The 25,770-nt window shown below is 48.2% G+C and overlaps 1 protein-coding gene across 8 annotated transcripts in view; it reads right to left on the reverse strand.

Moving 5' to 3' along the window:
• Nucleotides 1-25,770, reverse strand: part of dzip1l (DAZ interacting zinc finger protein 1-like) — a 197,929-nt gene that overhangs the window by 95,287 nt on the left and 76,872 nt on the right. For all 8 annotated transcript variants that reach the window (XM_072573073.1, XM_072573077.1, XM_072573075.1 and 5 more), the window contains 7 exons: nucleotides 24,772-24,810; nucleotides 23,359-23,492; nucleotides 20,456-20,642; nucleotides 16,593-16,767; nucleotides 13,233-13,453; nucleotides 7,876-8,024; nucleotides 3,479-3,650 (listed from right to left, as the gene is read on the reverse strand). In XM_072573073.1, coding sequence (XP_072429174.1) covers nucleotides 3,479-3,650; nucleotides 7,876-8,024; nucleotides 13,233-13,453; nucleotides 16,593-16,767; nucleotides 20,456-20,642; nucleotides 23,359-23,492; nucleotides 24,772-24,810 — 1,077 coding nt within the window. The remainder of the gene's footprint in view (nucleotides 1-3,478; nucleotides 3,651-7,875; nucleotides 8,025-13,232; nucleotides 13,454-16,592; nucleotides 16,768-20,455; nucleotides 20,643-23,358; nucleotides 23,493-24,771; nucleotides 24,811-25,770) is intronic.

Genomic DNA, 25,770 nt, shown 5'->3' on the forward strand with positions numbered 1-25,770 from the left:
CAGCCACATGTTCCCCTCCCCGCCTTTGTCAGCCTTCTACAAGGACCATTCCCTTCGGGACACCCTGGTCCACTGCTCCTTCACTCCCAACATCCCACCCCTCACAGACCCACAGTTCCTTCCCCTTCCACCTCAGAAGGTGTAGCACCTGTCCATTTGCTTCCTCCCTCCTAGGAATCCAATGACTCAAACACACCTTCCAAGTGAAGCAGCACTTTACCAGCACTTCTTTCAATTTAGTCTACTACATTCACCGCTCAAAATGTGGTCTCCTCTACACTGGAGAGATGAAGCATAGACTGGGTGACTGCTTCACGGAACACCTATGCTTGGCCCACAAAAATCACACTGAGCTTCCAACTGCCTGCTACACTACGTTGTTCCCTGGTCAATATCTCTGTCTCAGGTTTACTGCAGCGCTCCAACGAAGCTCAGTACAAGCTGGAAGAATAGCACCTCGTTTTTGCTTAGGAACTCTACAGCCTTCTGGACTCAATATCAACAATTTTAAGGTTTGAGACACCTTCTCCCACGTCCTTACCCCAACCCACACACACCAGGCCTTGTTATCACATGGACTGCTATTACACACAAGCCATTGGAAGCCTCTAATAGTGCTCATTAGTGGCTATTCATTCTCCTCGGCTAATCGTTATCCAATCCTTTGCCTGTCCAACTGTTCTTCTCCCTCTTTGGGCTCTACCTCAACCTATTGTTTACTCCTTACCCCACCCCACCCCCCAATTCTACATTCTACATAAAAAGCAATTCTTTCCTAGCTATCATGAGTTCAGGACAAGGATCATTGGACCCAAGACATTAACTCCCATTATTCTCCACAGACGCTGCCAGACCTGCTGAGATTTTCCATCAATTTCTGTTTTGGTTTCTGATTTCCAGCATCTGCAATTCAGTCAGGCATTTTCTACGTAGAATTGGTGACCCGTTTGGCACCATTGTACATTGACATTAGTCAAAGGTAAGTTCTTGCCAGGCTGTGTAGAACAAACAGTTTACCTGTTTCTTATTATGACTGACAAAATAAAAATTCATAGCATGGCCATCTCCAGGGATTGGCCAACATTGTGGAATGAACATACTGACAACACGGGTGTAGATACCAGTGAGTGCAAACTCCCTACGGACAACATTCCATATCTTTCAGGCACCACTCTCCATGAGAAAGATGCTGCCATTTTAAGACTTGAAATGTTGATGTAGCTCCATTACTGACTGCTTTTAGAGAAATGGTGGCCTAATAATAACATAATTGGGCGAGCAATCTAGGGGCCCAGACAAGGGTTCAAATCTCACCGCAGCAGTTGGTGCCATTTGAATTCAATTCATTCAAAAGTCAGAGTATGAGGCTAGTCTCAGTAATAGTGACTGTGAAAACGACCACCAGTTGTTGTAATAACCCATCAGTTCACTCAGATCTTTATTCGGTCTGGCCTACCTGTGACACCAGACCACACAGTGATGAACTGACTCTGAACGAACCTCTGAAAAGGTCGTAACAGGTCACTCAGTTCAAGGCTAATAAGGAACAGGCAACAAATGCTGGTCTTGCCAGTGACACCCACATCCCATGAAAGAATTAATTCCGAAAGGATGGACATACCACTGGCAAAGAACAGCAACCAAGCAAATGCACACAACTTCTGAAAGGTACTTTCAAAGCACATGAAGCAGTAATAAAAGGTGCTGAAGAAGCAATCTGTTTATTCTGTTTCACAAAATAGGGCAACAAGATACAATTTGGAATAAAGACAACAGTAAATGCAGAAATTCCCGAAGACAGCCATACTCAAAGGAAATGCTGCCGATAAAGTAGGCTGTAATAGAGCAGGGATCATTCTCTCACCTGTACTCCCTTGTAGTGCACCCCCTCATGGACATCAATGAATCTACTCGATTTTTCAAAAAAAATTTGTAGATAAAATAAAACCAGCAGCAAATACTCCTCTCCCCTTCAAACACAACACAGTACAAACAGATGACAATAGACTCAGCTCATTACACAGAGAGGTTCCAATCAGTTAATCCCCTAAAACGTGGTAAAGTATAGGTGATGCATGGGCTATCAAATCACTTTAAAGTGACTGTGTGAATCTTCCCTCATATTTTGACTATAGTGTGCTGTATATAATCCCTGCAATGCAGAAGCAGGCCATCCACACCGACCCTCCAAAGGGCACCCCACCCAGACCCTACCCAACCCTGTTCCTGTAATTCTGCATTTCCCCAAAACTAACCCACCTTACCTGCACACCTTTGGACTGTGGGAGGAAACCCACACAGACATGGCGCGTCATTGGGGCGACACAGTGGCTCAGTGGTTAGTGCTGCTGCCTCATAGCATCAGGGACCTCGGTTTGATTCCAGCCTCGGGTGACTGTCTGTGTGGAGTTTGCACATTCTCCCAGTGTCTGCGTGGGTTTCCTCCAGTTTCCTCCCACAATCCAAAGATGTTAAATTGCACATAGTGTTCAGGGATGTGTAGGTTAGGTGCGTTAGTCAGGGGGAAATATAGGGTAGGGGAATGGGTCTGAGTAGGTTACTCTTCGGAGGGTCGGTGTGGACTTGTTGGGCCTAAGGGCCTGTTTCGTCACTGTAGGGATTCTATGAATGTGCAAACTCCATACAGACAATCATCCAAGGGTGGAACCAAACCCGGGTCCCTGGTGCTGTGAGGCACCAGTGCCAACCACTGAGCCACCATGGTGCCCAATCCACGTTGTCCAATGACTGGTAAAGTGCAAATGGCCCCTGCTGAGGAACAGGACTAGGAGATTGTCCCTGCCGTGGCGGTGTTGTGCTCATGTATTACAATGCCCTGGAATCTCAGGTCAAGGGAAGGGGATTTCACTGCTCCCCGTGCCTGCAGAGGGGCACAGATACACAGGCACGAACACTGGCTATACTCCAGTGTCTGGGAAGGTATGAGACAGCCCTGACTGGTGAGAAGCCCCATAGCTATGAGTCCTGCCTTTCAGGTGAAATTGGAACCGGGTGCATCTGTGACGGCTTCCATTAGCAAACAGCCTGCCAATATGCACGCTGGTTGGGCCAACTAGTCAAGGGGAGCGGGCAATGTGAAATTTGTTCCTGACTTAGAACAGTGCCTTCAGCAGACACTGGGAGGGAGACACGACAGTCGAGTTCTGTATCCTGCGAGAATAAGTGAGGAGGCTTAGCAAGGTCGGGTCAGCTGACTCCATTATTGTGAGGCATTCTTCTTAAAATATGTTCAACGGTTGTCACTTTTTTTTAAACACACGTATATCAAACTTATCTTTTTAGACATCCTAGATTCAAGAAATGACAGGACAAGGGCTGATTCACGAATATACAAACACAACATCACTTTGATGTAAAAACGATCAAAAGTGTAAAACAAAAGCCCCCTCTCCCCCAACCAGTCCATTTCTTTTGGATGAACGCTATGTTGAGCATGCAGGTAGTTCTCGCTACCAACCTGCCCCTCTGCTGGTGGACGAGCTCCAGGCGCTGGTTCCCTGAGAGATGGATGGCTCGGCACTTTGCCTCGGCGCTGCCACTGGCTTCGAGATCGCTGCTTTCGCGACAAACTCTTCGGAGACCTCCTCGAACGACGAGATGTCCAGGTCACTCTCATCATTATCCGATAGCTGCCAACAGAAAGGCGAGATTGATTACAGGGAATGGCATGACCGAGATAGCTAGAGTAGAATAGAATCTCTATAGTGTTGAAGCAGGCTATTCGGCCCATCAAGTCCACTCCAACCCTCAGAGGAGCTGAGAGGGCTTAGAGAACTGGGGAGTATGAAATGCAGTGAAAGCCTGTATGAATATGGACAGTCTGTAAGTGAGCAGATGAATGAGTGATTTGATTTGATTTATTATTTTTCCTTTATTCATTCATGAGATGAGGGTGTCGCTGGGTAGGCCGGCATTTATTACCCAGAAGGCAGTTGAGAGTCTTCAACATTGCTGTGGGTCCAGGTAAGGATGGCAGTTTCCTTCCCTAAAGGCCATTAGTGAACCAGATGGGTTTTTCCTGCCAATCAACAATGGATTCATAGTCATCATTCGATTCTTAATTCCAGAATTTTATTGAATTCAAATTCCATCATCTGCCGTGGTGAGATTTGAACCCATGGTCCCCAGAACATTACCTGGGTCTCTGGATTAACAGTCCACTGATAATACCACTAGGCCATTGCCTCCTCTTATTTTCACATGCACTGAGCTACAGTGAAAAGCATTGTTTTGTGTGCTTTCCAGGCAAAACCGTACCTTACATAAGTACATCAGGGTAATAGAACAGAATGCAGAATATAATGTTGCAGTTACAGAGAAGGTGCAGAGAAAGATCAATCCTAATATATGAGCCAATAGACAATAGACAGACAATAGACAATAGGTGCAGGAGTAGGCCATTCAGCCCTTCGAGCCTGCACCACCATTCAATATAATTATGGCTGATCATCCTTAATCAGTATCCTGTTCCTGCCTTATCTCCATAACCCTTGATTCCACTATCCTTGAGAGCTCTATCCAACTCTTTCTTAAATGAATCCAGAGACTTGGCCTCCACTGTCCTCTGGGGCAGAGCATTCCACACAGCCACCACTCTCTGGGTGAAGAAGTTTCTCCTCATCTCTGTCCTAAATGGTCTACCCCGTATTTTTAAGCTGTGTCCTCTGGTTCAGGACTCACCCATCAGCGGAAAATGTTTCCTGCCTCCAGAGTGTCCAATTCTTTAATAATCTTATATGTCTCAATCAGATCCCCTCTCAGTCTTCTAAACTCAAGGGTATACAAGCCCATTCGCTCCAGTCTTTCAGCATAAGGTAGTCCCGCCATTCCAAGAATTGACCTCGTGAACCTACGCTGCACTCCCTCAATAGCCTGAATGTCTTTCCTCAAATTTGGAGACCAGAACTGCACACAGTACTCCAGGTATGGTCTCACCAGGGCCCTGTACAGCTGCAGAAGAACTTCTTTGCTTCTATACTCAATCCCTCTTGTTATGAGATGTCCATTCATACTAGGAGAAAGTGAGGACTGGAGATGTTGGAGATCACAGTTAAAATGTGGTATTGGAAAAGTACAGCCAGTCAGGCAGCATCCGAGGAGCAGGAGAATCGACTTTTCGATCATAAGCTCTTCATTGATAACAGCAGGGAAGAAGCTATTCTGGAATCTGTTGGTACTTATTTTTAAACCTATCCTCTGCCCAATGGAAGAGGGTGGAAGAAACCAGGGTGGAGAAGGGGGTCTTTGATTGCATTGGCAACTTTCCCGAGGGAGTGGGAAGTACAGACGGAGTGTGACTGTCTGCGCGTGTTTGAGGGCATGAAGAAGCCCAAATGAGTGTTTGTGACAGTGAGCGAGTTCATGTCTGCATCTCTACATACTCTGGTAGCTTCCTGGCTCAAACTTTCTGTGAAGTGGTCATTTAAATCCACAGGGAAGTAATGGATGGTCATCGAGAGGGGTCTGAACAGACAGACGCTGCAGGAATTCCCCACCCCCTCACATATGGTGAGGGTCACCATATCTTAAAAGAGGTGCATGGCATTGTGTGGTTAAGGATGGTATGGGAGCCACAGCCAAGTCCAAGTATACAGCAGTCACAGGGATCCCAACAAGGAAAGGGATAGGGAGACACTTCTGCATTTGACAACATGAGTTGATAAGGTTTACTCCTTCCTTGGTGCCAGGCATTGCTAGATGGGACATGAGGGGAGATTTTGGGGGCAGACCAGAATTCACCGACCACGTGAGAAACTATGATATTTGAAGATAAAGACACAAGAGTTTGCAGTCAGAGCTTTAGAAGCTGGGTATTTTTGAAAAAAAATGTATAATTTCTAGGTGACTTCTGCTGGATAGCACAAGAACACAGGTCAAAACCTGGTAATGTAGAGACAGATGCACAAACATGATGCAGATGGGACAACATCCGTATTCTGGGTATTGAAACAAACAGAAAATGGGGGTGAAGCTTAGTGGATCTGGCAGCATCAGTGGACAGGGAAAGAGAGTTAACGTTTTGAGTCTGCTGTGATGGTTCTGAAGCAGAGTTTCACCAGCAATCTCTGTGTTTGTCATGGATTTCCAGAAGCTGTAGTGTTTTGCCTTTATCTTGGGCAGTGAGACCAGTTCAGGGACAGGAGGGACTTGTTCGATGTGGGCGAGTTAGTTCCTCAACAGGATTCACCAATGTTCTCAGGAGGAGATTGATCTGTGCTGTGAGGGGGGGGGGGGGTTCAGACAGATTGCTCAGGGTTTGGAGGGAAATATGTGGTCGGGTGTGTGCAGCAGAGTTGAACAACAGGAATCACAGATTTTTGGGAGGGACAAACACTTCAGCAAAGTATTTCTGAAGCGTGGGGAATCAGATCTAATCATTACATGAAAAGGTCCAGGGGTACGTGTGCAGAATTGCACAGAGCATGATGCATAATTTAAGTGAACTGCAATCGCATGTCACACATGGATTTACAATGTAACGGTGACAACAGAGCCCTGGGTCAAGCAAGGAGATGTTTGGAATTTAACGCTCCTGACTATGAGGTATGCAGGGATCATAAGGAAGGGAAAAAGCAACAATGACAGGTGAAACCAGGGGAAAGGAATGCTGCCACCCAGCAGTTGAAGACAGAGACCACTTGATTACAATTTAGCAGCAGACAAAAGTGTGGCGCTGGAAAAGCACAGCAGGTCCAGCAGCATCCAAGGAGCAGGAGAGTCGATGTTTCATGCATAAACCCTTCATCGGGCATTCCTGATGAAGGGCTTATGCCCGAAACATCGACTCTCCTGCTCCTCGGATGCTGCCGGATCCGCTGTGCTTTTCCAACGCCACACTCTCGACCTCTAATCTCCAGCATCTGCAGTCCTCACTTTCTCCTAGAATTCAGCAGCGGTCAGATTAAAGTTTGCACTGCTGGATAAGCAATACCATCAATGAGTGAACAAGATAGAGGGATAAATCTGCGCAGTAAATAAATCCCGAAAAAAGTGTACACAACAACTTGCTCGATAACATGCTTGCAGCTCGAGAAGGAAGAAAGCAAGAGGCTACTATCATCAAGTCGAAAAGGGACCTGGCCTAGGGCGACTGGAATCAAACCCTGGCAGGCACAACAGTGACTGAGCAGGAGATGGTTCAGGAACAGAGTTGGCATGTTCTTTGAGGATGGTGTTGTAAGTAAACAAGCAGTTAAAAAAGACAACAGCGAGTAAGGTACAAGCGTAAAAATCAAGTCTCCAGGTGGCTTGTGGTGAGCTTCCTGAGCAGTTTGTTTTTTTTTCCCGCAAATTCTCTGGGTGTTGCCAGGATTTCCTGTCCATTCCCAGTTCTCCTTGGATCCAGAAGCACGCGTTAGATGCCAATCCCAGCCAGGCACTCGACACCTTTTCAACAAGACCAATGTACAGGGCAAGTGGAAAAGGGTGGGATTGGGTGAGTTGTTGGTGAAGGGAGCTGGGTGAAGATGGGCCAAATGGTAGTAGCCATTCTACTATTGTGTGTCTGTGCGTAAATGTAGACAGCGCTGCTGGCTGAGATCCTTTTTGGGAGCAGAAAAGACTCCCCTATGATGGCTACCCTCTTTTATTTGTCAATGAGCCCCTTCTAAAACATTTTCCCTGCAAATGTCAATCCCTTGTTTCCTGCTTAAAATTCTCAAAAATCTCACTTTTGAATGAGTCTCTACAGTAATCGGGTTGTATGGGCAGAGAAACTTACAAACTCCATATGGTCCCTGTCCCTTCCCCAAGCTCAGTGAGTGGAAAGCATGTGAATATCAACTAACTACTGTGGGCTTCAAGCAGGGGGAATTATCCCTTTCTGCCAATTAATGGCACCCAGGGGCTCGTTACCTGTAACTTCTTGACGACGGTGCGGTTATCAGGAGGGGTACGGGCTGCAGCTTGGGCTGTGGGGATGAGTTGAACTCCGCCAATGGGTTTCTTCACTGGGGAGCTGAGTTGTCTCTCAAGACTCTTTGCCAGACTTTGCACCATGTTTCCTAGAGGTTCGAAAGGGACGGGTATAAGACAGAAGCAGCTCAACCAGCATCCTGGACACCGCCATTACCAAGACATCCATCATCAGCAGCAAACCCACCATCACCGGCGACACCACAGAACTGTCACCGTGCAGAAGCAGGTCATTCAGCCCATCTGGCCTGCTCCTGTTCTAATCCCCTGCCTTTTCTCCACATCCCTGCACACCATTACCAGCCAAATAATCCAACACTTCAATTGAGCCTCCATTTATTTCCAGACAGTGCAACCCACTTTGTGACAGTTTTTTCTCACATTACCTTTGCCTCTTTTGCATATAACCTTTAATCAATGCCTTCTTGTTCCTTGTACGAATGGGAACAGGTTCTCCCTATCTACTCTGCACAGCCCTGCTTATGGTTTTGGAAACCTCTATCAGATCTCCTGTCAGCATTCTTCTCTCCAAGGTGAGCAACTTCTTTGATTCACTGGACAGCACAGTGACTCTGTGGATTAGCACCTTGCTGCCTCACGGCACCAGGGACCTGGGTTTGATTCCACCCTCTGGGAAACTCTTTGTGTGGAGTTTGCACATTCTCCCTGTGGGTTTCCTCTATTTCCATTGCCTGTATTGCTAGCTTTTTAGTTCTCACACTTTATTTGAACTGCACTCAAACCGTCTACCGCAGGATTCAGCCTTGTGCTCTCTGGACTATTAAGTGCATTGTCCTTCTCAGCCAGTGTCAGACATGTCACATGCTCAAAGGAAGAGCCCTGCCCACTGACAGAGCCCGCCCTCACTCACTGGACAAATTCCATAAACCGCAGCCAGCCCTCAATAAAGCCACACGCATGTGGGCCGGTTCCAGTCCCAGCATTCTACTGTGACTTAGAGTCATAGAGGTGTACAGCATGGAAACAGACCCTTCGGTCCAACTCGTCCATGCTGACCAGATATCCCAACCCAATCTAGTCCCTTTGGCCGGCATTTGGCCCATATCCTTCTAAGCCCTTCCTATTCATATACCCATCCCGATGCCTTTAAAATGTTGTAATTGTACCAGCCTCTGCCACTTCTTGTATCTCGTTCCTTCATTTTTTATACCATCTTATGTCAGCTCGTGGCATTCCCATCCCTGAGGAGAAAGTGAGGACTGCAGATGCTGTGGAGATCAGAGTCCAAAAATGTGGCGCTGGAAAAGCACAGTCAGTCAGGCAGCATCCAAGGAGCAAGGGAGTTGACATTTCAAGTGTAAGCTCTTCATCAGGAATATGGGCGGGGCCTAAGGGAGCTGAGAGATAAACAGGAAGGGGGGGGCTGGGGGGGGCGGTGGGGAAGGTAACTGGGAAGGCGATTGGTGGATGAAGGTGGGGGATGATGGTGATAGGTTGGAGTGGAGGGTGGAGCGGATAGGTGGGAAGGAAGGTGGGTAGGTCGGACAGTTCAAGAGAGCAGTGCCAAGTTGAAGGGTCAGATTTGGGATAAGGTAGAGGGAGGGGAGATGAGGAAACTGGTGAAATCATTGACCCTGTGTAGTTGGAGGGTCCCAAGACGGAAGAGGAGGCGTTCTTCGTCCAAGCGTCGGGTGGTTAGGATTTTGCAGAGGAAGCAGCCCAGGACTTGCATGGCCTTGCGGAGTGGGAGGGGGAGTTGAACTGGTCAGCCACAGTGCGGTGGGGTTGTTTGGTGCATGTGTCTCAGAGATGTTCCCTGATACTTACCCGAAGTTGGTGTCCTGTCTCCCCAATGTACAGGAGATCACTCTGAGAGCAATGGACAGAGTAGATGAGGTTGCTGATGAATGGCTTTTGCCTGAAACGTCGTTTCTCCAGCTCCTCGGATGCTGCCTGACCTGCTGTGCTTTTCCAGCACCACACTCTCAACAGTGGATGTGCAGAAAAATCTCTGCCGGATGTGGAAGAATCCTTTGGGCCTTGGATGGAGGTGAGGAGGGAGGTGTGGGCGCAGATTTTACACCTCATGTGGTGGCTGGGGAAGGTGCCAGGAGTGGAAGGTGTGTTGGTGGGGAGTGGGGGTTTAGGGAGGGTGGGTCTAACAAGAGAGTCACGGAGGGAATGGTCTCTGCAGCATGCTGATAGGGGTGGGGAGGGAAATATACCTTTAGTGGTGGTGGGATCTGACTCTAGGTGGCAGAAATGGCAAAGGATAATGCGTTTTATCCAGACGTTGGTAATTGGTAGGGTGGAAGGTGAGGACCAGGGGGTTTCTATTGCGGTTGGAGGGGTGGGGTTCAAGGGCGGAGGTGTGGGAAGTGGAGGAGATGTGCTGGAAGGCATTGTTGACCACAAGGGAGGGGAAATTGTGATCCTTGAAGTAGGAGACCATCTGGGATGTTCTGGATTGGAATTGCTTCTTCTCGGAGCAGATGCAGTGGAGGCACAGAAATTAGGAATAAGTGATAGCTTTTTTAAAGGGGGGGGGGGGATGTGAGGAGGTGTAGTCCAGGTAGCTGTGGGTGTCGGTGGGTTTGAAGTAGATGTCCATGTTGAGTCGGTTGCCTGAAATGGATATAGGGAGAGAGTAAAACAGCTTTAATAGGCTGGATCTTATGGGGATTTGGGAGTGCAAACCAGGGAGAGGTGCAGGAAGGGGAGGGAGATGTCCGAGATGATCCATGTGGACTTGAGGTCAGGGTGGAAGGTGCTGAACTGTTCATCCTCCTCATGGGAGCATGAGGTGGCGCTGATACAGTCATCAATGTAACAGAGGAAAAAGTAGGAAATGCTGTCAGTGTAACTGTGGAAAATGGACAGCTCCATGTAGCCAACAAAGAGGCAGGCATAGCTGAGGCCTACGCAGGTCCCCTTGGCTACCCCTCTGGTCTGAAGGAAGTGGGAGGATTTGAAGGAGAAGTTGTTGAGGATGAGGACCAGTCCAGCCAATCAAAATAGTGTGTCAGTGGAGGGGGACTGGTTGGGTAGGAAGGAGAGAAAGAAATGGAGGGTTTGGAGTCCTTCGCTGTGGCTGATGGACGTGTACAAGGACTGGACGTCCATGGTGAAGACGAGGTGTTGGGGGCCGGGGAATCAAAAGTCACGGAGGAGGTGGAGGGTGTGTGCGGTGTCCCGAATGTATGTGAGGAGGTCCTGGATCAAGTGGGACAGGACGGTGTCAAGATATGAGGAGATACGATCAATGAGACAGGAGCAGATGGAGACAATGGGTTGACAGGGGCGGTCAGGTTTATGAACTTTGGGTAAGAGATAAAACCGGGCGGTGCTGGGTACCCAGACTATGAAGTTAGAGGCTGTGGATGGGGGATCCTCTGAGGTGACAAGGTTTGGATGGTCCGGGAGATGATGGTTTGGTGATGGGAGGTGAGGTCGTGGTCGAGGGGGCAGGAGGATGAGGTATCTGAGTTAGCACCTGGCTTCAGCGGTGTAGAGGCCAGTGCGCCAAACTGCATCCCCCCCCCCCCCCAACCTTGTCTGCAAGTTCAATGGTGAGGTTGGGGTTGGAGTGGAGGACTGTGCTTTGTGAGAGCAGTAGGTTGGAGTGGGCTAGTGGGTGGACAGGTTGAGGCAGTCAATATAACGGCAGCAGTTGGAGATGAAGAGATTGAGGGTGGGTAACAGACCAGCACAGGGTGTCCAGGAGGATGGGGTGTGTTGAAGGTGGGAGAAGGGCTCCTCAGAGGGTGGGTGGGAATCCTGATGGAAAAAGTAAGCACGGAGGCAGTGAAGAAAAATTCTATATCGCTGATGCGTGTGGAATTCATTGATCCAGCTGCATGGTGGGATGAAGGTGAGATCTTCACTGAGGACTGATCTTTCGTCTGGCAGGGGGGGTGGTAATGGTAAAAGCACGGCAGGGATCGGGGCGAGGACCTGATGTAGCCCTGGGATCCCTGAGCCTGAGGATTGTGGTCCCAAGCTCACTGAAGACATGAGCGTATTTTGGAGTGAAAGTTGTCAGCAGATTCTGAGCTTGGGCTGCTTCTTAAAGCCATGTCCAGATCAAACTGCAAGTGAACCAGCATTGACCCCGGAATTACATGATTCCCAATCCCTGTCCAATCCAAATGACAAATGGGCCAACGTGGGTTGTTCTTTCAGAGACTCAGCTCAGTTGTGATGGCTCAAATGGCTTCCTCTATCCTGTATACAGCCTGTTGTGCATCCTGTTGCTAAGTTTGTCTCTGTGCCATTTAATCTGGTTTCCTCATGTTCTTGGGATAAGCATCTCCAAGTTCCTACAAACGTGCCATTCAGACAAAGTAAAGGGAAAGATAGCAATGAGAAAAGGAATGAGATTATTGTAATGCTCTCTAACATTTGGTCATAGCCGGTGCAGTGCTCACTGGAAACCCAGAGCTGAATGATGATGCAGATATCTCAAATAGTGGGCAGTGGGGAGACCCAGGGATTGGAGAATTGGACATGGAGCTTATTTGATTGGCACCACATTCACTCACCCCACCACCACAGAGTCAGAGAGCTGTACAGCATGGAAACAGACCCTTCGGTTCAACTCGTCCTTGACTAGATATCCTAACCTAACCTATCCCATTTGCCAGCATTTGGCCCAGATCTCTCTAAACCTTCCTATTCATATACCCATCCACATGCCTCTTAAATGTCGCAATTGTACCAGCCTCCACCACTTCCTCTGGCAGCCCATTCCATAAACGTACCACCCTCTGTGTGAAAACGTTGCCCCTTAGGTCCCTTTTATATCTTTCCCCTCTCACCCTAAACCTATGCCCTCTTGTTCTGGACTCCCCGACCCCAGGGAAAAGACTTTGTCTATTTATCCTAACCATGCATCTCAAGATTTTATAAACCTCATTAAGGCCACCCCTCAGCCTCAGCCTATTCAGCCTCTCCCAGTAGCTCAATCCCTCCAACCCTGGCAACATCATTGTAAATCTTTTCTGAACCCTTTCAAGTTTCACAACATCCTTCTTATAGCAGGGGGGCCAGAATATTCCAAAAGTGACTGAACCAATGTCCTAATTGGCCAGGACATGACTTCCCAACTCCCATACTCAACACACTAACCATTTAAAGGCAAGCATACCAGATGCTTTCTTCCCTGTATTGTCTACCTGTGACTCCACATTCAAGGATCTGTGAACCTGCACCCCTAGTTCTCTTTGTTGGAAAACACTCCCCAGATCCCTACCATTAACTGAATAAGTCCTGCCCCAGTTTGCCTTACATTTATGTAAGTTAACTTGATGCCAGAGCAGGGCATCCACTGCCAGTACCTGGTGGGGTACGGGCCACAGAAGCTCCCCCAACTGGGCTCAGCAGCTCCGTCGAGATGTCAGTGTCTGACCAGTCGTCGTCATCGTCGCTCAGGGCCGACGGTTTCGGCAACGGGTTCGACTGGACAACCCGCACCTGGGTTCCGTCCTTCACCCCCACGCTGGTGACATAGGCACTGTCCACAACCGAGTCGTCTTCGTCCGAGGAGAATGGGGGAGTACTGCCGAGTCACCGCGGGGCGCAGGGATGCGGCGGGAGAAGCAGAATGTAGAGAAAAGAAAACCAATTAGAATGATGAGCTGCTCAAGGCATTGTAGAGATCATCACAGGACATCACACTTCGGTTCTGGGCACAAAACGTCAACATAGAATATAGAAGCAGTAGCCCATTCAGTCCTTGAAGTCTGCTCCAACATTTAATATGATCATTGCTGACCATCCAACTCAGTCCTGTTCCTACTTTCTCCCCATACTCTTCCATCCCTTTAACTCGAGGAAGTATATATAACTCTTCCTTGAATGCGTACAATGCTTCAGCTTAAACTAATTGATTTATTGTTGTCACATGTACCGCAATACAGTGATGCTTTGCGTAATGTACGCACTATACAAAAGTACATCAGGGTAGCAGAACACTGTGTAGAATAGAGTGTTACAGCCACAGGGAAGGTGCAGAGAGAGAGAAAGAGATCAGAATTAACTGCTTTCGGTGGCAGACAATTCTACAGGCTCCCCACACTCTGGTGGAAGACATCTGTCTCCTTAAGACTGTGAGGTCTCCCTCCCAATCCCAGTTCTGTACTCCCCGGTCGCTGGGAACATACTTCCTGCATTTACACTGTCTAGTCTTTTCAGAATTTTAGGAGGTTTGCCCTTTTTTTTTGTTTTTACCCCCACACTTCCGCCTAACTGCTGAGGCAGCACTGTGAGGCAGCTAGTGCTTATTTTTTCCCCAGCACCCATGGTGTGTGTGTGCAGGTGTGAGACACAGTGAGAAACACAAGGTGCACGAATCTTTATTCAGTTTCCACCAGCAGGAAGATAGGAAAACACCCGAGTGGCCAGTGACAAGCAGTGCCCTTCACATCAAAGGGTAATGCTGCGTGATCAAAACAGTGGAGGGGAGGGCAGGGATTAAATCAAAATAGAGTTGGAGGGGGAAATAATGCGCTCCACTCCCTGCGGCGCCCACCTCTCCCTGAACAACTCCAGGGTGTTGGTGGAGACCGTGTGCTCCTTCTCCAAGGACACCCGGGCCCTAACGTAACCCCGGAAGAGGGGCAGGCAGTCGGTCCTAACGACCCCCTCCACGGCCCGCTGCCTGGACTTGTTGATGGCCAGTTTGGCCAGGCCCAGGAGCAGACCCACGAGGAGGTCCTCGGACCTGCCCTCCCTCCTCCGTACCGGGTGCCCGAAGATCAGGAGCGTGGGACTGAAGTGCAACCAAAAGCAGAGAAGGTGGTTTTTAAGAAAGTCAAAAAGGGAGTCCAAACGCCCACACCCAATATATACATGGTCCACGGACTCCACAGCGCCACAGAACAAGCAGTTGGGCTGAGAGTCCGTGAACCACCGCAATCTGTGGTTGCTGGGAACTGCTGCGTGCAGCACCCTCCACCCCTTTTAGAGGTTTAATGTGATTTCCCCCTCCTAACGATTCTGTCTCTCCTCATACATCAGTCACGCCATCCCAGGAGACAATCCATGGGGCTGTATCTCAGTGCTGCCTCACAATGCCAGGGACCCGGGTTCAATTCCAGCTTTGGACAACTGTCTGTGTGGAGTTTGCATATTCTCCCTGTGTCTGTGCGGGTTTCCTCCGGGTGCTCCGGTTTCCTCCCAACATTCCAAAGATGCGTGGTTGGGTGGGTTAGCCATGCTTAATTGCCTATAGTGTTCAGGGATGTGTAGGTTAGGGGCATTAGTCAGGGATAAATGTAGAGTAATAGGGTAGAGGAATAGGTCTGGGTAGGATACTCTTTGGAGGGTCAGTGTGGACTTGTTGGGCTGAAGGGCCTGTTTCCAAACAATAGACAATAGACAATAGATGCAGGAGTAGGCCATTCTGCCCTTTGAGCCTGCACCGCCATTCAATATGATCATGGCTGATCATTCCTAATCAGTATCCTGTTCCAGCCTTATCTCCATACCCCTTGACTCCACTATCTTTAAGAGTTCTATCCAATTCTTTCTTAAATGAATCCAGAGACTGGGCCTCCACTGCCCTCTGGGGCAGAGCATTCCACACAGCCTCCACTCTCTGGGTGAAGTAGTTTCTCCTCATCTCTGTCCTAAATGGTCTACCCTGTATTTTTAAGTTGTGTCCTCTGGTTCGGCACTCACCCATCAACGGAAATATGTTCCCTCCTGCCAGAGTGTCCAGTCCTTTCATAAGCCTATACTTTTCAATCAGATCCCCTCTCAGTCTTCTAAACTCAAGGGTATACAAGCCCAGTCGCTTCAGTCTTTCAGTGTAAGGCAATCCTGCCATTCCAGGAATTGACCTCGTGAACCTACGCTGCACTCCCTCAATAGCCAGAATGTCTTTCCTCAAATTTGGAGACCAGAACTGTACACAGTACTCTTAAACTGCAGGGATTCTATGCTCTCTATCTGACGTGGCCACCTGGATAACGTTGGATCCTGCGAGGTGTTCAGGTACCTCACCAAGAGCAGCTGGTGACAAAAGCCAAGCGCTCCACTCACATTTATACACTGAATATTCAACAGGTTGGTTCCCAACAGTAACGGGCCTACATCCATCTAGATAAAGTTGGTACCCACCAGTGACTGCCTTGTTACTTCCACAAATACTGCCCCGGGATCTTTACGTCCACCTGAGAGTGTGGCTAAAAAGCCACAAAATGCTACCGCTGTGGGTGAGGCACGCCCTCAGTACTGCAGTGTCAGCCTTCAACACATGCGTCAATGGACTGGGATTTGAACCCGTTGCTGCCAAATCCTTGACCAAGCAGGGAGTCAAAGGGACCCCAAAACATCGACTCTGCTGTCAGACCTCCCACTCAGTTTCTGCAGTGGTCTGTTTTTGAGGTCAAGGGGTTAGCTGGGAAAGTGGAGTGGAAGCCACAATCTCCATAATGAAGGGTGGGCAGGGGTTCAAGGAGCCGAATGGCCTACCCCTCTTTCCAACCTGCATATCCACAAGTTGCTGCACAGGGTGGGTGCAATCCCAGCTGAGTGGGGGGGGGGGGGGGGGGGTGGGGGGGGGGGGGGGTGTGGTCGCTGTTTCGAACCAAACATTATGTAGAAAACGTGCTGAGAAATGAGCCCCGACCTGCGCACTCACTCAAACAACACAAGCCACCCCCGTGTGATGCATCCTGGCAGGAGAATTGTACCTGGCACTGGGCGCTGCAGAGCGGATCGGACTGGCAGCCCGATGCCGCGGAGCTGGTTTGGGGACCTCAGTCTGGGAGAGCTTGGGATCGACCACACGGGATGGCTTCAACGTCACGGCTTGTCGGCCCTTCTTTTTGGTGGCGGTTTTCTGTGCTGGCCCGGTCTGTCTCCGTACTGCAACACAGGGAGCAGAGTGATTAAAGCACAGGAGCGGGTCATTTCAACTTCAGATGGCTAGCTTCAGGTAGGTTTGCATCTCATCCCAACTCTTGCCATCCCAAAACCTCTCCCAGCAAAAGTCAACTGATCTCAGTCCCACATGACCTCCAGCCTCCAGCTTTAAGAGGCAGCAAGTTCCAGATGTCACCAAACTATTGATGTGTTCTGGCACGTGAGGCCATTTGGCCCATCGTGCCTGCATTAGCTTGTTCTATGAGCTGCATTACCTCGTTCTATGAGCTGCATTACCTCGTGCCAATGTCCTGCCTTCTCCTCATATTATTTCTAACTAAATCATCATCCAATTAATCCACTGAACTCCTCCATTGAATCTGACTCCAGTCCACTTCCTGGCAGCACTGAATTGAAACACTCAAACATTTTAACTCCCCTTTCTTAAGTTGAACTGCCTCTTGTAGACATCACCTCTTGTAGATTTAGTGCCACTGGGAAAACAGAGGAAATAGTTTCTCACTTTCTCAAACTGCTCCTTCAATGATGTTAAACACCCCAGTCAGATAGAGGCATTACACCCCATTCAGCCTTCCAATCACCCCATTGTCGGCTACACTCAAGGGAATATAAACGTAACCTCTGCCAGCTGCCCTCATAGTTTAACCTTTTTAGTCCCAGTAACATTTTGATCAGTATATTTTTCAAACTTTTAGAGACAAGTCCAATTCCACCTTCCTCATGCCTGCAATGAGACTAGCCACTGGATAAACTCATCTAGCAACCCTCTGAACTCTGCACTCACCTTTCATAGTCATAGAGTCATACAAGCCCTTTGGCCCAAACTGGTCCACGCTGACCAAAATACCCGTCCACGCTAACCCCATTTCCCTGCACTGGGCCCATATCCTTCCACACCTTTCCTTTTCATGCATTTATCCAAATGCCTTTTAAATGTTGTTAATGTACCCGCCTCAACCACTTCTGCTGGCAGCTCATTCCATTTGTGTACCACCCTCTGTGTAAAAAACATTGCCTCTCAGATTCCCTTTTATTCTTTCCCCTCTAACCTTAAACTGATGCCCTCTAGTCCTTGATGCCCCAGCCCTGGGGAAAAGACTGAGTGCATTCACCCTACCCATGCCTCTCATGATCTTATACACTTCTATAAGATCACCCCTCAGTCTCCTACCCTCTAAAGAAAAAGTCCTAGCATGTTCAACCTCTCCCTATAAGTCAGACCATTGAGTTCTGGCAACATCCTTGTCAATTTCTTCTGCAATCTTTCCAGTTTAATAACATCCCTCCTATAGCAAGGTGACCAAAACTGAACACAATACTCCAAGTCCAGCCTCATCAACGTCCTGTACAACTGCAACATAACTTCCCAACTTCGATACTCAATGCCCTGACTGATGAAGGTTAGTGTTCCAAAAGCCACCTTCACTGCCCTGTCTGCCTGTGACTCCACTTTCAGAGAACCATGCACCTGAACTCCAAGGTTCCTCTGTTCCAATACATCCCCTAAGGCCCTACCATTCACCATGAAATTCCGACCTTGGTTTGACTTTCCAAAATGCAAGACCTCACAGTTATCTCTACTAAACTCCATTTTCCGTTTCTCGGCCCACCTCCCCCATTGATCAAGGTTTTGCTGCAATTTCTGACAACCTTCCTCACTGTCCACAATACCACATATTTTAATGTCTTGTACATGCTCATCCAAATAGTTAATATGGATGACTATCATGTCTATCCAGGGAGTGGAAAGGTACCGGGGCTAGTCAGGAAAGTGGAACTGGGGCCACAATTGGATCATCCACGCTCTGATTGAACGGCAGAGTGGAGAGGCTGAACGGCCTACCCTTCTTTCTAACTCACACATACGTCACAGAGGCCAAAGTGATGCCAGCTGACGGGTGCTCACCATTTGGATTGACAGTTTGTTTAAGGTTTTATCGAATCATAGAAAATGCTTGAGGGGTCAAGTGGCCTCCTCCTGCTCCTAACCCATTGATACCATGGGTCCATGAGCTTCTGTGTGAAGAGACACATCCTGATATCTAACCCATACCTCCGTTTGAGTAGCTTACACCTGACTCTTCATTTGTTGGCATCTAACATGAGTGATCTGCCCACGCCAACAACGTCTAGTTTCTTTATCTTTTTACCACATCCAGGCGAAATTGCCCACTTTGGCAGGAACAGTTAAAAAAAAGCACATTATCAAATGGTGAGAGCAAACCACATCGCTGTGGGTCTACAGTCACATGTAGTCCAGAGTGGCGAAGGATGGTGTGGCTCAGTGGTGAGCACCGCTGCCTCACAGCGCCAGGGACCAGCCAGTCTCGGGTGACTGTGTGGAGTTTGCACATTCTCCCTGTATGTGCGTGCGTTTCCTCCAGGTGCTCTAGTTTCCTCCCACAGTCACAAAGATGTGTAGGTCAGGTGAATTGGCCATGCTAAATTGCCCATAGTGTTCCAGGATGTGTAGCTTAGGTGCATTAGTCAGGGGTAAATGTAAAGTATTAGGTAGGGGAATGGGTCTGGGTGGGTTACTCTTCAGAGGGTCGATGTGAACTTGTTGGGCCGAAGGGCCTGTTTCCACACTGTAGGGATTCTATGACAGCAGATTTCCTCCCCAGAAGAACACTGTTGAGTCAGATAGGCTTTCCTGACAGTCAGCCGTAGTTGTCATGGTCACTGTTACAGAGATTAACTTTCAATTCCAGATTTAATTCATTAAATTTAAAGCTTCACTGACTGCTGTGGTAGAATTTGAACCTGTGTGCCCACAGCATTAGACTGGGTTTTTGGACTACTCGCCCAGTGATATTGGCGCCACACCAACATTTCCCCCGACTTTTTAAATAACAGCAGCCAGGCAAAAACTAAAAGGATTTCTGCTGTTCACTCTTGGACGTTCACTCGCTCACCCAGAAGCAACCTGTTCAAGACTGAGGGCTCTGACATCTGGGGACCAGCAGGGGGAGCTCCGAGAGAAACAGGAAGAGGGAGGGAAGGCTGCATGGACAGTTTGGGCCGAAGGGTCAGATTCCATGCTGTACATCTCTGTAGAGGCTCTCTTGCATCCCCTAGTGGTGATTCCATAAAGGGGCAAGCCCCTTGCCTGAGATTTCAGGTTGGGAATGGGATTTGAGTATGAACCCCACCAGAAACGGTCTTCATGCGAACCAACAGGGAAACGTTATTGTGAGGAATAAAAGGATGAGCCAGGCAGAATGTCATTGTAATGTAACTCGGATGGGAGCAACTTCCCAGACAGGAACGGAGGAGAATTTGAGGGGCTGGAGGATGCTGCAAAGCTGGTGGCTAAATGATTAGCACTGCTGTCTCACAGCACCAGGGACATGGGTTCAATTCCACTCGAGGGTGACTGTTGGTGTTGAGTTTTCTCATCCTTTCTATGTCTGCGGAGGTATCCTCCCACAGTCCAAAGATGTGCAGGTTAGGTGGATTGGCCATGTTCAATTACGCATTTGGCCAGGGATGTGCAAGGTAAGTGAATTAGCCATTGGAAACGTGGGCTGAGGTATAGGGTAGGGGGTTTGGGATGATTTTTGGAGGGTCAGTGTGGACTCGATGGGCCAAATGGCCTGCTTCCACACTGTAAGGATTCTATGAGATGGCTGGGGAGTGGTTCACAAGTAAAGGGCCGTGTCACCGTTACCTGATCGGGGTGGAGGGGAGCTGTAGCCCTCGCTGCGCTGCTTCTCTCTGACCTTCTCCACCACGACCTTTGCAAACCGCTTCCGAAGGCTAGCAAACTCGCCGAAGTGCCTGGCCTTGCTCTCACGCTGTTTGCCCACAGTCACACTCAAGCTCTTTAGTGTCTGGGCAGGAATTCCCTTCGAGCCCTGCAACAAAAGTACCAGTTAAACTGGGCTGCTCGATCCGCTGGGAGGGAGGGCTGGCCAAGTGACCCCTTACCTTACACCATTTGGCTCTTGGGGCCTACTAAGACCACAGCTCATTTGGTTAAGTCATCTGAAGAAGGGCTTTTGCCTGAAACGTCGATTCTCCTACTCCTGGGATGCTACCTCACCTGTTGTGCTTTTCCAGCACCACACTCTCAACTCTGATCTCCAGCATCTGTAGTCTTCACTTTCCCTACAGTCCTCACTTTGTTACATGAAGGATATTATTAAACTGGAGAGGGTTCAGAAGAGATTTTACCAGGATGTTGCCGGGAATGGAGGGTTTGCGTTATAAGGAGAGCCTGGGTAGGCTGGGGCTTTTTTCACTGGAGCGTAGGAGGCAGAGGGGTGACCTTGTAGAGATTTATAAAATCATGAGGGGTATAGATAAGGTGAATTGCAGGAGTCTTTTCCCTAATGTGGGAGATTTCAAGACGAGGGGCCATATCTGTAAGGTGAGAGGAGGAAGATTTTAAAAAGACATGAGAGGCAATATTTTTACACAGAAAGTGGCTCGTGGGTGAAATGAACTTCCAAAGGAAGTGATGGATGTGGGCACAATTACAACATTTAAGAGACATTTAGATAAGTTCATGAATAAGAAATGTTTGGACAAATGTGGGCCAAGCGCAAGTAGGTGGGTGTAGTTTAGTTTGGAACATGGTTGACATGGACTGGTTGGACAGAATGGTATGTTTCCATGCTGTATGACTCTATGACTCTCCCCTGAATTCGTATGGGTAAAGGATTACTTCATGAAAAGAGCTCTTCATCTCAGGAATGAGTTGAGTGAACCTTTTCTGAACTGCTTCTAGCTCAATTATGTCATATTTCAAATCAGGAGACCAAAATTATGCATTTGATAAGGTTCCCCATGGAAGGCTCATTCATAAAGTCAGGAGGTATGGAATACAGGGAGATTTGGCTGTCTGGATTCAGAATTTGCTGGCTGATAGAAGGCAGAGAGTGGTTGTAGATGGATAGTATTCTGCCTGGAGGTCAGTGGTGAGTGGTGTCCCGCAGGGCTCTGTTCTTTGTAGTTTTTATAAATGACTTGGATGAGGAGGTTGAGGGGTGGGTTAGTAAATTTGCCGATGACACAAAGGTTGGAGGTGCCGTTGATGTATCGAGGGCTATTGCAGGCAACAGCGTGAAATAGGCAGGATGCAGAGCTGGGCTGAGAAATATCAGATGGAGTTCAACCTGGATAAATGTGAAATGATGCATTTTGAAAGGTCGAACTTGAATGCTGAATATAGGATTAAAGACAGGATTCTTGGCAGTGTGGAGGAACAGAGGGATCTTGGTGTTCAAGTGCACAGCTCCCTCAAAGTTACCACCCAAGTGGACAGGGTTGTTAAGAAAGCGTATGGTGCTTTGGCTTTCATTAAGAGGGGGATTGGGTTTAAGAGCCGCGAGGTTTTGCTGCAGCTCTATAAGTCCCTGGGGAGACCATACTTGGAATATTGTGTCCAGTTCTGGTCGCCCTATTATAGGAAAGATACAGAGGCTTTGGAGAGAGTGCAAAGAAGGTTTAACAGGATACTGCCTGGACTATAGGGCTTGTCTTAACGATGAGAAGTTGACTAAGCTCAGACTTTTCTCTCTGGAGTGAAGGACGAAGAGAGGTGAACTGACCGAAGCATACAAGGTAATGAGAGGCATGGATGGAGTCAATAGCCAAAGACTTTTCCCTAGGGCAGGACTGACTGGCACAAGGGGTCATAGTTTTAAGATATTAGGAGGAAGGTATAGAAGAGATGTCAGAGGTAGGTTCTTTATGCAGAGAGTTGTGAATGCATGGAATGCGTTGCCAGCTGTGGTGGTGGAAGCAGAGTCATTGGGGACATTTAAGCAACTGCTGGACATGCACGTGGACAGCAGTGAATTGAGGGATGCAAAGGCTAGGTTATTTTTAGATTAGGAATAATCCTCGGTACAACATCTTGGGCCGAAGGGCCTGTTCTGTGCTGTACTTTTCTATGTTCTATATTCTATGTTCCTCATGTTAGTATGCACATATAATCTACACACGTCACATACAGAGTGCCCATTCAACACTCAACCTCCACGAGCTCAGAGGGTAAGGGCAGCTTGGGGAGACATCTAATGTCAAATTCCCCTCCGATCCACATCCCTCATCAGTCCGATGGGGGAAGCTGTAACACATCAAGTGCAAGGAGAGAGTCTGCCATTACTTTCAGAGGGCCATTAAAGATGGGTATTAAACATTGGCTTTGCCAGTGATGCCCACATTCTGAGAAGTTGCTGTGATCAATGATCTCTTCTTGGTCGTAATGACGATTGGAGGGCATCAGTATCATGAAACCTTTTAAGAAGGAAATGTAGGGGAGGAAAACAAAATAAGGTGTACCCCATGGACTTTCCTTAGCAGCCTGATCTGGCAAAGTCCTAACTGAGAAGATCCTTATGCCAAGTGATAAAAGGCAATGAAGATGCTCACCACAGCCATTCCTGGCTTGGGAGTAACTCATATTCCCTAGCCTCCAAACGAAGAGTCAAGTTTAAGGATCGTTAGGTGAAAATGAACCTGGATTAATGGGAACAGTGTGAGTCTTCAGCAATTTACCCAGTGACTTTTGCAGTCTGCATCCCAGGCTCAGTATTCACCAACCACCCCCATTCTCACACATACCTTTTTCAAACCCATGCTCTCCAGCTTCTCCTCCAAAGTCTCTTCCAGAATGGGGCGGAATTGTTTGATGAACTTTGGATTCTGTCTCAGGGTGTTCAGCAGCTGCTGCTTCCTGTCTAAGGAACTCTCCAGGTCTGCGGGATAATTACACACAAAATACAGTCCGAGAGATACACAGAGGCGGAGGGAGAGAAAGAGAGACGAGAGAGAGAGAGAGAGAGAGAGATGGAGACAGAGATAGAAAAAGGGAAATCATGAGAAGGAGAGAGTGAGGGAGACGGCAGTTGGTGGGAAGGTACAAGAGCCCAAGAAAGAGACAGCATGAGGCAGAGACAGCAAGAGATATTGAGTGATGAACAGATAGTGAAGGCCGTAGGAGATGGAGGTCAGTGAGAGATGAAAGATGAAGGACAGAGTGAGAAATGGGGAATCTCGAAGAGGAAAAGAAAGAGTGTGGAAGGCAGAAAGAATGAAAACGAGAATTCAAAAGACAGAGAGAGACAGAGAGTGAAAAAGGCAACACAACTGAGAAAGGAGGACGACGTGAAAGATGGTGGGACAAAAAAAAATTGGAGACAGAGAGACACAGGAAGTGAGAGAAGAGGTAGAAGAAATGTAAACAGCGGGAAAGAGAGGAACAGAGAACATGGCGACTTGTATGTTTAATTTTGACTGAAATATATTTTACTTCAATGTCATTCATTTTACTTCCCTTTATACTTCTTCACTCAGTTACATCACCTCCTCTTCCAAAAGCACCAGCTCCCCAATGGTAACAGGTTAGCAAGGTAGGGATTATGGCACCAGATATTAGGTGCTTTCCAGTATCTCACTCCAGTGTCAAATGTAAACCTGGTGGAGAGTCACAAAGTGGAGATGCCGGTGATGGACTGGGGTGGATAGAGTTAAAAATCACACAACGCCAGGTTATAGTCCAACAGGTTTATATGGGAGTACAGAGGAACCTCGACAGGGGCAGGAAGTACTCTGTTCAGTTAATCGAATTCCAGATAATCGAATACAGGATAACATAGCTAGCCAAACATTGTGATATTGTTCAGATAATCCAAAATTCGGTTACTTGAATGCCGGATAATCAAGGTTCCTCTGTACTAGCTTTCGGAGAGCTGCTCCTTCATCAGATAGCTACCTGACCAAGGAGCAGTGCTCCGAAAGCTAGAACTTCCAAATAAACCTGTTGGACTCTCACCTGGCGTTGTGTGATTTTTGTCGTGGTGGAGAGTGTTAGCTGTCTAATCCACCATGAGGGGCATCATAGTCAAGTAACAATTCTGTCTATCATGAGCGTGAGAGAACAGCCTGAAAACTGCACCACTGATAAGGGCAGACTCTCAGGCTTTCATTCCTGGCTTTAACTGTCTGACTTTCGAATAAAGTTTACTCAGAACTTACCATCATCTTTCTCAGATTCCAAATCTTGGCTCTCAGAAGCTGGAAAACAAATGACCATTTTACACAAGTTGTTCCCTTGTAGGTTATTCTCTGTGTTCCGATTGCAAAATAAACGAGAGTTCTCCATTCATAGAATCCCTACAGTGTGGAAGCTGGCCATTTGGCCCATCAAAAATCCACACTGACCCTCCGAAAAGCATCCCACCCAGATCCACCCCACCCTACCCCTGTGACCCTGCATTCCCATGGCTAACCCACCTAGCCTGCACATCCCTTGACACTATGAGCAATTAGCATGGCCAATCCACCTAACTTGCACATCCTTGGACAGTGGAACACCTGGAGGAAACCCACACAGAAACAGGGAAATTGTGCTAACTTCACATTGATAATCTCCCAAGGGTGAATGCCATGTCCCTGGCACTGTGAGGCAGCAGTGCTAACCACTGAGCCACCATGCAACCCAATGTTTGTTGGTATAGCCCTGTTTATTTTTAACACATGAACTGACTACTCAGAACTCGAGGCACAACAATGAAAAAGAGACCAAGCAACTGGTGATCAGGTTCGGTGCCCACAGGCATGGCAGACTCAGCCCCCTTTGATTGTGACCCCATGAGGGGTGTCTGACCACATCTCAACTCCAGTACCGAGACCACCTCCCCCTGTAATGTCTGTAACATCATCCATCTCTTCCCCAGCCTCTGATCCACTGCCCCCACTACCCCCTGCCCCTGCCCCGCCCCCACCCCCCCCGCCCCCCCCCCCCACCCCCACCCCCACCACCGTCCCAGTGTCAGGGAGGCACAAGCAGGTGACCTATTGAAAGTGATGTGAAACCAGGGCTCTGTCTTCCCTCTCAGCTGAAGTGATACACTCACAGAACCACAACATAAACTTGGTCAAAGCTTTTCATCTTGTACTAATCAGAATAAATGCCAGAATGCCAAATTTCAAATGGTCACAATAATTTATACCATAACACTATGCTCTACACGA

This window comes from Chiloscyllium punctatum, chromosome 6 (assembly GCF_047496795.1).
Source record: "Chiloscyllium punctatum isolate Juve2018m chromosome 6, sChiPun1.3, whole genome shotgun sequence".
NCBI lineage: Eukaryota > Metazoa > Chordata > Chondrichthyes > Orectolobiformes > Hemiscylliidae > Chiloscyllium > Chiloscyllium punctatum.